The sequence below is a fragment of the Zeus faber genome (genome assembly GCF_960531495.2).
Source record: "Zeus faber genome assembly, chromosome: 11".
Taxonomy (NCBI): Eukaryota; Metazoa; Chordata; class Actinopteri; order Zeiformes; family Zeidae; genus Zeus; species Zeus faber.
The window spans coordinates 17,276,969-17,290,193 of NC_137205.1; the positions used below are offsets into that span (position 1 = coordinate 17,276,969).

Consider the following 13,225-nt stretch of genomic DNA (forward strand, 5'->3'; position numbering starts at 1 on the left):
TCGCGGCCCATCTGCAGTACATTCATGTACATTCAAGTTGCAAATTCATTCATGTACTGCAGATGTCAGTACACACGCCAAAAACGTCCCTAGTGTGAAGCGGTGAGTAGAACGCAGAAAGAATACCTGCTGCAGAGGGGTCCGAGGAATCCCCCAGCTATGTTGGTAGTTTGTCCCAAAGATCCATATTCAAGGCGCGAGGACTTAACTTTTCGTAATATGAAATGGTTATCGTGGTTAGCCTAGTTAGTTACAGGTTTCCACGCTTTTATTCCCATGCCCCGTCAATTCTCCCCATACAGAATATTCAATTAAAGAAAATAATTTCAAAAAAATCCTACAACAAAATAAAAATTTTCATAGAGACAGAACGACAAACACGGGAAATCAGTTGAAATCGTTATTATTGTCAGTAACATACTGTGGGTTGACGTCTACAGCTTCTACCATTTTCAGCAGCAAGCATTTTCCAACACATATAGCCTACATTTGGTACATTCCAACTAGACATACAGACATAATTATGCTTTGAAACGATAAAAAACAACAACAATCAGATCATTCAGAGTTAATGTAGAGGTGGTCAGCAAAATATACACCTACAAAAAATAGAATATATGATTCCATTCGAGAGTGAGGCAGAGGTTAATTTCTACAGGACCTGGAAAAAAAATGACTTTAAAGAGGTCAACTTTATTATTTAGTCACCAACAACCTGTTGTTACCAATAAATTCATTTACTACATGATCATTTCAGCAGATAGGCCTCCTGTTTAAAACAGTGCTCTAGACTCTGGAATGAGGAGCGTTTCTTTAAATCAAAGACAAAATTAAAACAATTGCGCTCAGGAGGCCAGGTAATGTGCGTTTTCTCAGTTAAAAACTAACTCTGCTCTGTAGAAAATACAACGGTCCAGAAGGTCTGAACAGTTCAACGTCAGTGCAATCCGATATTTACATGAGGTCCCTTTAGTTGGCCCGTCAGACACTGTCATTATATATTCTTTTAATTTCCAAAAGACTTCCCTATTCAGGAAGCATTGTGGCAACACTTATTTTGCCCGATAAGGGTCTATAAACAAAAATTAAAGAGATATCAACTTAAAATTTGAATTAAATCAAAAACCCTCTGTTTCTGCTTAGTACACCAGGCAATAGAGTTCTTTCATATACTGTAAATCTGAATATCAGTAATTACCCCACATTGTTTAGTTACAATACAGTGCATATATACAGAGATCGGATGATTTGATTGACAATGAGCATTTTTGGGGCTGAACAAAATGTTCACTGCTCAACCACCATCCCATTAGTAACCAACAATTTCATCAGCCGTACCTCAGGTTTCCCCCATTTATCGCCACACACACCATAGAAAAAATGCCCGTTAAATCAAGTTATATTTGAAGGCAAAAACGTAAAAGTACTTGAGGAAAAAAACCAATATCTTAAAGGAAAATAGCTTACAAACTCTTATAAACGTTTGTATTATATATTTATATGTGTGTGTGTGTGTGTGTGTGTGTGTGTGTGTGTGTGTGTGTGTGTGTGTGTGTGTGTGTGTGTGTGTGTGTGTGTGTGTGTGTGTGTGTATGTATATATATATATATATATATATATATATATATATATATATATATATATATATATATATATTAGTGTGTATATATAATCTCCTCAGACAGGCTTCTTCTGAATAAATCAATTGTTATATATAAATGGTGATGATTTGATAAATAACACAAATTGGAATGGCATCACATTGCATATGCAGTATGTATAGTTATATACTGTGTCCAAAATCGCATACTACATACTACGTACCTGCTACGTACTACATACAGTATGTGCACTGCAGTCCAGTGTACCTGAGTATGTGAGTAAAAAGAAGGATTTCCGTACATAATGCAGGCCGTTGTCATACAGCCGCGCCACTTCTTGTCGGCACTTCGCAGCTCGGTTTTAAACGGCAGTGTTACTCCGCCCTCCGCCATCGCTGGCTGTTGTTGTAGCGAAGTAGCGCGGTCACAATGCATTGTGGGAAACGCTCGCCGGCGTAACGTCCAGGATATTTCACCAGATGTAGCGTATACTCCTGGTACTTTCTATATACTATTTGTTGAATGTTGTGGTTTAGGACTTGGCGTACTTACTACTAGGCCAGTGCGTGATTTTGGACGCAGCGAGTGTGCTTCCCCAATCGACACATAACCTCCATGCCTCCACAGTGGGGCAGAGCAGCGGTCTGACCAGCATTTGCGGCCGGTACATTTCTTTTTGCACCAATGTAATCATCGCAATGAGTAAATTTAGAACTGGTAGCGAAGTAAATCGCCCCAAAGTGTCCCACAGAGTTCAAACTTTGTCGAACTCCGGCATAGAAAAATCACGGCGCCGACCAATAGTAAAGTGCCTATCGCTGCGTTGACCTCCGAAGAGATGTCCGACGGAGAGTCAAAAACAGAGCAAGCTGACATTTTAGCGTTTTCAAACCATCTTTTAAAAAAAAAATATATATATATTTTATATAAACACGTTTCCTTTTGTTTGATTCATTGTTTGTAGTTGGTGAGCGAGCCGGCTGAGCACCAGTACCGCCTGCGTCCCAAAGACACGCAAAGGAATCTTACGCAGCCGGTTGTGAGCGGGGCCCAAAAACGAGGGTTCGCTCGCGGGGCTACTGGTCGCAAGGGTTATGAGACGGGCAGTTTTTTGGTGCAATACGTTACGAGGGGAATGGATTTTTGTCAGTGTGTCTGTACAACCTTTAAAGGTATTTATTCGGAGCCTCCCTACAACACAGCCTGGCCTTTCTGTTTAGTCTTCTCCTCACGCTGCTTCATGGCCTGGATCACGGCGATCTCTTTAGCCTCCTTCTTCTGGTTCCGCGCTTCGAAAAGCAACCTGAAGTTGGCAGAGGTAAAAAATGTGAATGCCGTGTCTAAGATCCTTTTGATATTGAACCTTTTTTTTAAATATATATTAAATACCAATACAGTTGATTATTGGATTCAATGAAAATATGGCCGTTGGAGCCGGCGGCTCTTTGGTTCTATACTTCTTCTAAGATGGGTAGGAACTGCGATCTCACCTGTTTTTTATTATCCTTTGCACGATGGCGTCTGTGGTGAGGCCATTCCCGCTGTCGACGGTATGCAGGATTCCTTTCCTTTTGGGCTCCTGCACACACACAGGTTGATCACACAATTTTGAGCGAACATTCCCTGATGTCTTGAAGATCAAATCTAGACTGAAAAATACATTTTGGTCTTACAGCGTAGGGGTCAGAACCGTCCTTGCCAGGGTAGATCTCCGTCTTTCCATGGCAGACAAGATCCACCTGTAAATAAAACGGGTATTTATTGTGGTGGAAACAGAGTCATAGAGCGGGAGACACATTTTTCATCTTGTCTTTATTTACCTTGAAATGATCAATCAAATCTTTTGTGACTGCAAAGGGAGCACCGATTACCACTTCAGAAACATACTGCAGGGGAGAGGATAAAGAAGTCATGAAGATAGATAGATATATAGATAGATAGACAGACAGACAGGCGAGAGGCAGGCAGAGAGCTAGATAGGCAGGCAGACAGACAGATAGATAAGACAGACAGACAGACAGGCAGGCAGATAGATAGGCAGGCAGACAGATAGACAGACAGGTAGGTAGGTAGGTGGACGGATGGATGGACTGACAGACATAAATAGATAGACAGATAGATAGGTGGATGCAATAAAATAAACAATTAACCTAAAAATAAACAAAAGTCAATAAAGATTTGGCAATTTGCAAAAACACAATGATAAACAATAAATATAAACCGTAAAATGTAGATACAATTTTACAAAAAGCTATCAAATAAACCCACAAACGACTTACTCGACAAGCCAGTACACTGAGCGTTCTCTCGTGGATATTCATGATGGGGTAATTCTTCCCCTTGTAGCGGTTCACTTCCTAAAAATAGTACATAATGGTATAAAACAAACAATAGAAACAAATGCGTTTTTAAAGGAAAACACCACATTTAGACTCTGGGGGGCAGTAGCTGTCCCACAACGTTCAAAGGAAAAAGAAAGAAAGAAAGAAAGTGTGGAGCTTACTTGGTCCCACGATGACATGTAATAAAGAAAATAGAATTTGGACTCCAGGGGGCAGTAGCTCTGCCATGAAGTTGAAAGGAGTGGAGCGTACCTGGTCAAAGTGCAGTCCCACTATGATATATGGCTTTTCTGCAAGCTTATGCACGGCTTCCAGGAAGTCCACGTGGCCAATGTCTTCGGGTGGACCGGTCAAGGAAGAGCGCTCAATCAGGCACGACTGATTATTTGGCCACAAACATCGACACTTTGACCAGACCGTTTTTGCAAAGAGCATTTTTTTGTGAGCTGAATCAACCCACTCTTTCAGTGCATTGAGTCAGCAATCACACCGATGGCCTGGGCCGGGTTCTGCGTGGATACGGAAAAGGTCGAAGGCTCCAGCCACGTAGATGATGGTGTCTCCGGGCTGAGGTTCCTGGCCCGAGGCGAACTGGATGATCTTCTGGGACGTCTGCAGGAACTGGGACACGCCCGTCCACGGACTGTGACCCTTCTGGCCACGCAGAGCCCCCACAATCAAGGAAGAAATAAAGACGAGTGATTTGATTAGCGGTTTGGCAAAGGATAGCCTCCGAGTTGAGCAGAAGCCCCCGAAATGAAATGCTTTCTGTGCAGTAGCGCTCCCGTGTGGTCTACATGACTTTAGGAGTATATTGCCGTAGGGCGGTGACAGATTCAAGCTCTGACCTCCAATCTAGCGTACGGTAAAAATAAAACTAAGTGATTTTGCCACTCGAGTCAGTCGACCCCAACCCCTCATTCATGGAAATGCAAACAAGTGTCCTCCACTATGTACTGGCCAGACCCACTGTGCTTATAAAGTAGTCCCACAGCAAAGGGCTTTGTTTCCCAAATACTTGGCATCGGGGGCCCCAGACAACTTTGGCAACAAAACAGTGGAGGCGGCTAAGAGGGGCGAAGGGTTTGGGAGCAGATCGATTCAATTGAAAGGAAAAAAACAACCGTTTAATGGGTTTAGCATCGACGTGGATAAGAAATGAAGACATTTCCGTTTTACCCACCTTTCCAAAGTTGTCTGTGTGCTGCTGGTAGTCTGAGCTATCCTGAAGAGAGAATATCAAGATTTAGGGTTAGTAAGGATCTATATCCCCTTTACTCTTCTATACCTCCATCTCATAAGGATTTCTATCCCTGTTTACTATTCTCTATACCTCTACGTCAGGGGTGCCCACTCTTTTTCGGCTTGTGAGCTACTTTTAAAATGACCAGGTCAAAATGGTCTACCTTCATTAAAAAAATGCTAAATATATTTATTTATATGTATATACTGAGTATACTTCATATATGTAATATATGTTGGCGTACCTTGCATCCCTGCATGAACCCTTACGGCACAATAGCATTAAATACATTTATGGTCACTACCTTACTCTGATGACTTGCATAGTCAGGGTTGCATAGTCCGGACAGTAGCTACTGGTAGCCAGCCTCAAGCAGGCTTTCAAATGATCATCCGTCATGGTGGAACGCTATTTCGACTCAATAATCTTCATGTGGGAAAAGGCTGACTCACATAAATAAGTAGAGCTGAATAATGCAATCAAGGAGGGAACACATTTCCTCATGTTTGGGTAATTTTCCTCTGTGAGTAAGTTCCAAAACGGTCAATGAGCCCTGGACTTGAGCTGAATGTCAGCCTGTAGTGCCAACACCTCATCCTACACTGCAGACGAGTTCAGGTGAAACAGTCTTGCAATTTTTGATGCGAGTGAATCAACCTCAATATCTTCCCTAAATGGGAAGCACATAAATGTAGCGATTGGCTTGAGTAAAGCACCTTGAAACCGTTTGTCAAAGTCTGACAGACACTTTTCAATCTGCTCTGTGTAGCGCGCACTGTCGGGGCGCTCCTCGCACCCCTCCCCTCCTGGTCTTCCCTTGGGTCTCCAGCTTTGATGCAAGGTTTTGAAAGTTCCCCAAATCATGGGGCTGCAGCTTTGAGGACAGAAGTTGCACTACTGAACGGAACTGATCATGTTGACCACGGTTTTGTCTTTTCCTTGCAGATTTTTTTATCTTTATTTTTTTAATGGCGTGCGATCTACCCGCACTACCTTTGCGATCTACCGGTCGATCGCAATCAACGTATTGGGCACCCCTGCTCTACGTCATAAGGATCTCTATCCCCCTTTAATATTCTCTACTTCTATACCATAAGGATCTTTATCCCTGTTTACTACTCTCTATACCTTTATCTCATAAGGATCTCTATCCACCTTTACTATTCTCTACCTCTATCTCATAAGGATCTCTATCCCTGTTTACTATTCTCTACCTCTATCTCATAAGGATCTCTATCCCTGTTTACTATTCTCTATCTCATAAGGATCTCTATCCCCCTCTACAATTCTCTACCTCAATCTCATAAGGATCTCTATCCCTGTTTACTATTCTCTACCACAATCTCATAAGGATCTCTATCCCTGTTTACTATTCTCTATCTCATAAGGATCTCTATCCCCCTCTACTATTCTCTACCTCAATCTCATAAGGCTCTCTATCCCTGTTTACTATTCTCAACCTCTATCTCATAAGGATCTCTATCCATTTACATTACATTTACATTTACATTTACATTTAGTCATTTAGCAGACACTTTTATCCAAAGCGACTTACAATTGTTCAAACACCGACGGACGCGGCCATCAGGAGCAATTAGGGGTTAAGTGTCTTGCTCAAGGACACTACAGCATGCTAGCAGGAGGAGCCTGGGATCGAACCAGCAACCTTTAGATCACTAGACCACCAGCTCTACCGCCTGAGCTACCATCCCCCTCTACTATTCTCTACCTCCATCTCATAAGGATCTCTATCCCTGTTTACTATTCTCTATCTCATAAGGATCTCTATCCCCCTCTACTATTCTCTACCTCAATCTCATAAGGATCTCTATCCCTGTTTACTATTCTCAACCTCTATCTCATAAGGATCTCTATCCCCCTCTACTATTCTCTACCTCAATCTCATAAGGATCTCTATCCCTGTTTACTATTCTCTACCTCCATCTCATAAGCATCTCTATCCCCCTTTACTGCTACCTGAAGAAGAAGAAGAAGAAGAAGAATCTTTATTTGTCACATGACACATATGCGTATATATACACACACACCCACATGCACATGCTTTTCGGTGGTGGCCAGTGAAATATGGCCTCTGCATTTCACCCATCATTCCTCCGGGGGTGCAGCCAGGAGCAGTGGGCAGCGTTCGGTGGTACCATGTCCATCGCTGGTCGGACGATGGTGATGTGTGCATGTTTTTGGTGTGGGTTACTGATGTTGGATATAATGATGTAATGTAATGTATTATGGTCTCTTTTTTGCAATGAATGTGGAGAACGCGACAAGAGGCTCACAATATTTTTCAGGGACTCACAATATTGCTGTGGTGAGCTTTGGTCATGAGCAGCATCCTGCCCACCAGGTCTGTTGTCGACACTCCCTGGGTCCTCTTGCACTCCCTGTGTCAGAAACATCACACACACTTTGTTTGCCACACCACTGTAGGTCTCTACCCAACATCCAAAATGAGTTATCCGCTTCCTGGTTATAGTAACATTTTTTTTATTAGTATATTGTCGTATGTGGATGGAACTTGTACCTGTATCGTCCGGACTTCTTCACCTCTTCATATGTGTCCTTTCCGTCCACTGTTAGTGTTATATCATCTGAAATGACAGTTTAACGTAGCACATGTTGTATTGTGTTATAAGCTCTGTTGAAAACTCGATTCCGATTGGTCAATAGCGTCAATTAGCAGTCACAGATTTCTGAATATTGAACCCTGATCTGTTAACGATGACCGTTGTCAGGGGTAACCACTTCTCCTCCTGGATTCATGTCTCATTTCACGCCGTCTACAATGATAATGCTAACACTAGCTAGTGGCGCATCTTGTGATGGTACATAGAAACTACAATGGGAGATTTGTAGAGATGACTATGAATATGCCCAATTTCACATTAATAACAGTCAATAGGTTGGTCATACGTAGCCTAAACAGTGCGCTACGTTACTGCAGTGTTAGCTACACTGTGGGGGACGTTTATATTTGGGGTTTTTTAGTAAGCAGCTGTGTAAGAAGTGGGATAATGTGCAGCCAACCCTAGTCATTGCGCAAAATAATTATCGGCTGGCCGCACATCATATCGCGCACATTCTCCGTACCGCCGTGTACGCAGAAGTCACAGTTGTACTTGTCCAAGGTTTCCAGCGTGGTGACGTAGGGCGCTCCTTCCACCACCTCATCCACCCACTTTATGGCGCGCACCATCTTGTACCGCTCCTCCCGCGTGAACACCGGCGGACCCTTATGCTTGGCGATCTCACCTGGCAAAAAAAAAAACAAGCGCCGCGCACAAAATGTCACTATTTCAAAAAGGGCCGCATGCATCAGGATCATGTGACCGAATGCACAGGCACAAGCCGGAGCGCCCGTCGGTAAACTAGTGTCAACAATAAGCTCCCGAACGTGGCAGGTTGCAGGTTGAGGGGGGTCTACAGTCCCTCTACCCCAAAGCTGAAAGCTGCAGGACTTTAACAAAGAAAGATGAACACAATGGGATCTAAGGGGAAGCAAAGGGGGGCAAAGGATAAGGGGAAAAGATAACATAAGGTCATGTTAAGACATGAGGTTTATTATAGGAGAAGGGGAATACCACCAGTTTTCAGAATTAAAATTCCCCCAAATTATATATTATAGTTGTTTTGTGAGCTATAGAATCAATTCCTACACTCCTACAGACAACTGAGTTGAGCCAGGTATGGTGGCATACATGTCACAGCCGAGGTAAATCTAGTGGGTTTATGATAGCGTACGATAATATTTTTCTGTGTAAAAAAAAAACCCAAAAACAGACATAGCACTCGTGCCAGGCTGCCAGCTCATTTGCCTGGAAAAGTTCACTCGAGTTGCGCTGTTTCAAATGGAATTCAAGATTCTCTATTTATCTCTATGAGGCTCTCTATGGGGGCTCGGCTAAAGAGCACATTGGCGGTACGTCACAGCCCGGCCTCTCAAATCAACTGATGGCTCCGTTCTCAGAAACAGAGGAGTGTTGAGATTGGAACCATAGAGCCATAGAGGGGTGGGCTGCAAATGGAAGGTATTCCCCGGTCCCAAAGAAGACATTGGAAGACATGGAAGTTTATTATAGGCACAGAAAATAGGTATATTCTTTAGCTAGAGCTTAGTCTGCCAAGGGGGTCTTGCCATAAAAAAAAAAACATTTGGGCACCCGTGCTGTAGACCCATGCTGTTCATATGAGAAAAGAAGAGCCTTGCTTTCGACCCTTACAGTCTGTGTGCACTCCGACGATGAGGTAATCTCCCATGGCCTTGGCTTGTCGCAGCTGGTTGGAGTGGCCGTAGTGGACCATGTCGTAGCTGGGAAGGAAACAGCGAGAAAGACGGTGAAAAGACAACAAAGCACCGTCAGAAACGTTCAGCCCCCCACCCCCTAACCACCCGCGAGGAGACGACGCACCAGGCCAGAGCTCCCGCTGAGGTGTATGACAGGGTCGTTTCACGTCGACACGACGCACGCAATCATGTTCTGAACACATCGCGCCGTAACCTCGGGAGATAATAACGCCGCGGTTCAGTTTGCCGACTTTTTCAACGAAACGAACATTAATGACGCACAAAAAACGTCCCCTCCGTCGCTCAGAGAGTCCAACACCACTTCCTCAGGTAATTAGATTAGCACAAATTGGAACAGAAATACCCAGGCGGTAATCCGGCGTGGTGACGGAGGACGTGCGGTAATCGGGTTTCACTGGTTATCACTCCTGACGACAACCGGTGATTACATTTTTATTTCCACACGAAGCCCGTCACCGGCGGTAGAAGAGATTGCATATGAGGCCCAAATTGCGCATAAGTCAACTAAACTGCAATTCCTTATAAATATAGGTGTCAAGAAAAAGTCGTTACAGTTTAGTTGGGACAAATTAGACGTTAACACCTTTGGTGTGAGTTAGGCTCGGGTGACGGTGCAAAGTTCTGATCGCCAATGGCTGTGTGGGGGCGTAATGTAATGTAGGATTTATTATTTACAAGTAAAGTATTTATTTACAAAACATCCAGTTTTTACTAAATGAAGTCCCAGTGCAACGGGAAGCAACAGGGAGACGTGCGTCCCCACTGCACAGGTTTTTTTGGAACGAGACGCAACGGGACAGTCCCTTAACTCAGCTGTGTTTAAAAATGTTGTTTCATACGTGCAGGAAACACACGAAAATAAACAGATCCAAAATAAAAACACAGGCACGGGAGCCGGCGCACAGCACGGTCTGGAGGAGAAACAAAAAGAAACTCCACTCCAATTTTCGGAGGGTGTCCGAGCACCTGCCCCTTTGCCCCTTGATGCCCCATGGACCCCGTATTTCCTTTTTTATCAGGTGCGGTTTTTTTTTGTGTTTTTTTTTTTTTTTTTACGTGTGAATGGTCATCGAGGTAGCGGATTGTCTGGGCCACATACATTCATCAGGAAGGTGTCCTGGGCGCACTCAACGATGTGCGCGCTGCGGAGTGCAGATCACCGGCGTCCCGATGCGCACCATCGCGGGCGTGATCTGCATTCCGCGGCGCCGCCCCGTTTGCCCAGAGCGGCAAAGTGCCTAGAACTGAAGCTGTGCCTTTTCTTTTTTTTGAGCACCTGCCCCTCAGAGTCTCTGACTGTAGAGTGGGGCAAGTGAGATCCCATCACCAGTGGTTACTCGACAGCCCTGAGCAGAGCCGGGGGAGAGCCTCCGCCCCCTCTCTCCATCTCCATCTCTCCCTCTCCGCCTCGGTTCCAGAACCAGTTAAACTGCACTGACACCGTTTCAATGCTCAGACTTCTCCTGGCGGAAAATGAATAAATAAATAAAAAATCGTCCGTCATCGATGTCAGTCGCGATCGATGGAGTCGATCGTAAATTGTAAATCAGGATTTAATCGTAAATCTGCCCGAGCCTGGTGTAAGTCCTTCCCATCACACAAGATGACATACTGTATACTTGTGTGATGATGACATGATACTGATGCAGGGCTAAAATAAGGCACACTTAAGAATTGCAATTTCCCCATTTAGCATTCACAAGACTAGGATGTGGAAATATACTATAAATAACTTTCTAAAATAAATCGATTAGGGGCCAGATGGGAGCAGGCCATCTTTGCCCACGGGCTGAACAGAAAGAGAATCCTGTGCAGGCCCCTGGCCAACGACGCACGGGTCTGCTGAAGAGTGAGAGTGTGTGTGTGTGTGTGTGTGTGTGTGTGAGTGTCTGCGCCTCGCCATGGTATCGCTCTGCGACGGCTGGACAGGGTCTCCCCTTTGTCCTTGAGATTGTGTAAGCCTCAAGTACTCCAGATTACACAGCACAACACAACCGGACTTGTCCCGGCGCTTCACAATGACTCACTCCCACGAACACGATCTTAAAACAAGCACTTGTTCTTTTGAGTCCCATCGCTTCAATTCGAGATGATGTGCAAATACACTCTGCGGAACAAAACAATTCTGGTCCTGATTCGTCGGCGACGAGGAGCATTCCAAGGCAGAAGAAACCCGGAGGAGGCCACAAAAGACGGAGCGGCGACGCGTGCGGCCGTGGGGGCCGCTGGCCTGCGTTTGCCCTTGGACTGAGCTTCCGCCCCGGAGGAGCACCAGCCCAGCGGCGCCCGAGGGGGGCGATTGTGTTCCCGTTGTATATTTCAGCACGGAAGGGGCTTTCAGCGAGCGGCGATGATAAAATATTAACAGTTAGCAGTTAGCAGACACCCAGACAACACCTGAGCTCCCTCGGTGTAGCAGCGGCAGAGAGAGAGAGAGAGAGAGAGAGAGAGAGAGAGAGAGAGAGAGAGAGAGAGAGAGAGAGAGAGAGAGAGAGAGAGAGAGAGAGAGAGAGAGAGAGAGAGAGAGAGAGAGAGAGAGAGAGAGAGAGAGAGAGAGAGGAGAGAGAGAGAGAGAGAGAGAGATTTTTTTTGATTTTTAAAGCATCTTTATTTTAACATTTTCTCTAGTTCACAGTTACAGACAATACAACAAACACACTTGGTTCACTAACAGAGTCCTACACGTTAAAAACAGACTGGAAGCACAGGTCGTCCTCCACCAGGGAACAGATGGCGTCGTTAAAACACCACAGCTTGATGAAGACGTCCAGACTCTTCATCAGTCTGTGAAAGTTAAAATCAATCAAGACTCTGGCCCTGACCAACGCTACAAACACTCTTCCTAAAACACTCTCCTTTCCCCTCAGTTTGTTCCTCCTCGTGAGGTAGATGGCCATCTTCGCTTCCCCTACTAGAAAATTAAGCAGTCGCCATTTCTCTGCGTTGGCCCTGTAGTATCTAGCCCCAAAAATAAAACAGTTTCTGGAGAGAGAGAGAGAGAGAGAGAGAGAGAGAGAGAGAGAGAGAGAGAGAGAGAGAGAGAGAGAGAGAGAGAGAGAGAGAGAGAGAGAGAGAGAGAGAGAGAGAGAGAGAGAGGGGTGGTGTAGGAGGAACTACACAAGGAACCACATTTAATGTTGCAGCACGATGGCGGTTTAAAAAGGTGCTGGCGAGAACCGATCCACCGTAAAATTCTTGTTCAATATTTTATAATTATTTCTCCAGGATATTTATACCCAAACACTCCAATCAGAACAGGCTTGTTGACTAAGCGGGGCTATAAATAGCCTGTTTGGTGGGCTCGCCTCTCGACGCCGCGTCAGCAGGACGTGGACTTTTAAAATCGGGCGTGATGACGCTCGTGCCACAAGTGCTCTTGAACCCGCTGCCCCGGCGGGCGGGGGGTCAGCTCGCGGCAGATAAGTGCGAGAGATGTTTCCAGCCGCACGTGCCCGCGGCGCGCCCGCACAATCCGCCCGCTGTCAGGCTGCTGACGCCGCCGGAGCCGTAAGAAGAACCAGCGCCGTCCAGCGGAACAATGCGCCCAGTGATGACCGGGGCGGAATAATAAGGTCGGTGTGCGGTGGCAGGTGTGGGCAGCGGGGGGCGAGGGGGGGTTAGAGGGGTTAATGACATGAGCTCTGTTGACACTGGCCCTCTTTGCGAGCTCACGCCACCGGTTAATACTCTGGCATCCCAAAAATTCGCAAGCATTCCA

The 13,225-nt window shown here is 45.2% G+C and overlaps 1 protein-coding gene across 1 annotated transcript; it reads right to left on the bottom strand.

Annotated features, from left to right (window-relative positions):
* Positions 1 to 2,344: 2,344 nt before the first annotated feature.
* Positions 2,345 to 9,510, bottom strand: LOC307237246 (ethanolamine-phosphate cytidylyltransferase-like). Its single transcript, XM_080009944.1, has 12 exons — positions 9,422 to 9,510; positions 8,292 to 8,453; positions 7,726 to 7,792; positions 7,501 to 7,585; positions 5,127 to 5,168; positions 4,465 to 4,597; positions 4,196 to 4,278; positions 3,881 to 3,958; positions 3,422 to 3,487; positions 3,275 to 3,340; positions 3,092 to 3,180; positions 2,345 to 2,904 (listed from the first exon to the last, which is right to left on the bottom strand). Exons 1-12 carry the CDS (start codon positions 9,501 to 9,503, stop codon positions 2,793 to 2,795), a joined length of 1,065 nt encoding a protein of 354 aa, XP_079866070.1. The 5' UTR covers positions 9,504 to 9,510; the 3' UTR covers positions 2,345 to 2,792.
* Positions 9,511 to 13,225: the final 3,715 nt, after the last annotated feature.

Excerpts from the sequence above, each read along its gene's own strand:
- LOC307237246 (XM_080009944.1), bottom strand. The coding sequence starts at position 9,503 with ATGGTCCACTACGGCCACTCCAACCAGCTGCGACAAGCCAAGGCCATG. Across the intron at positions 7,793-8,291 it reads TGACTTCTGCGTACACGGCG|ATGATATAACACTAACAGTG; the intron begins GTACGGAGAATG and ends CTGTCATTTCAG. Across the intron at positions 3,959-4,195 it reads TGGGACTGCACTTTGACCAG|GAAGTGAACCGCTACAAGGG; the intron begins GTACGCTCCACT and ends TACTATTTTTAG.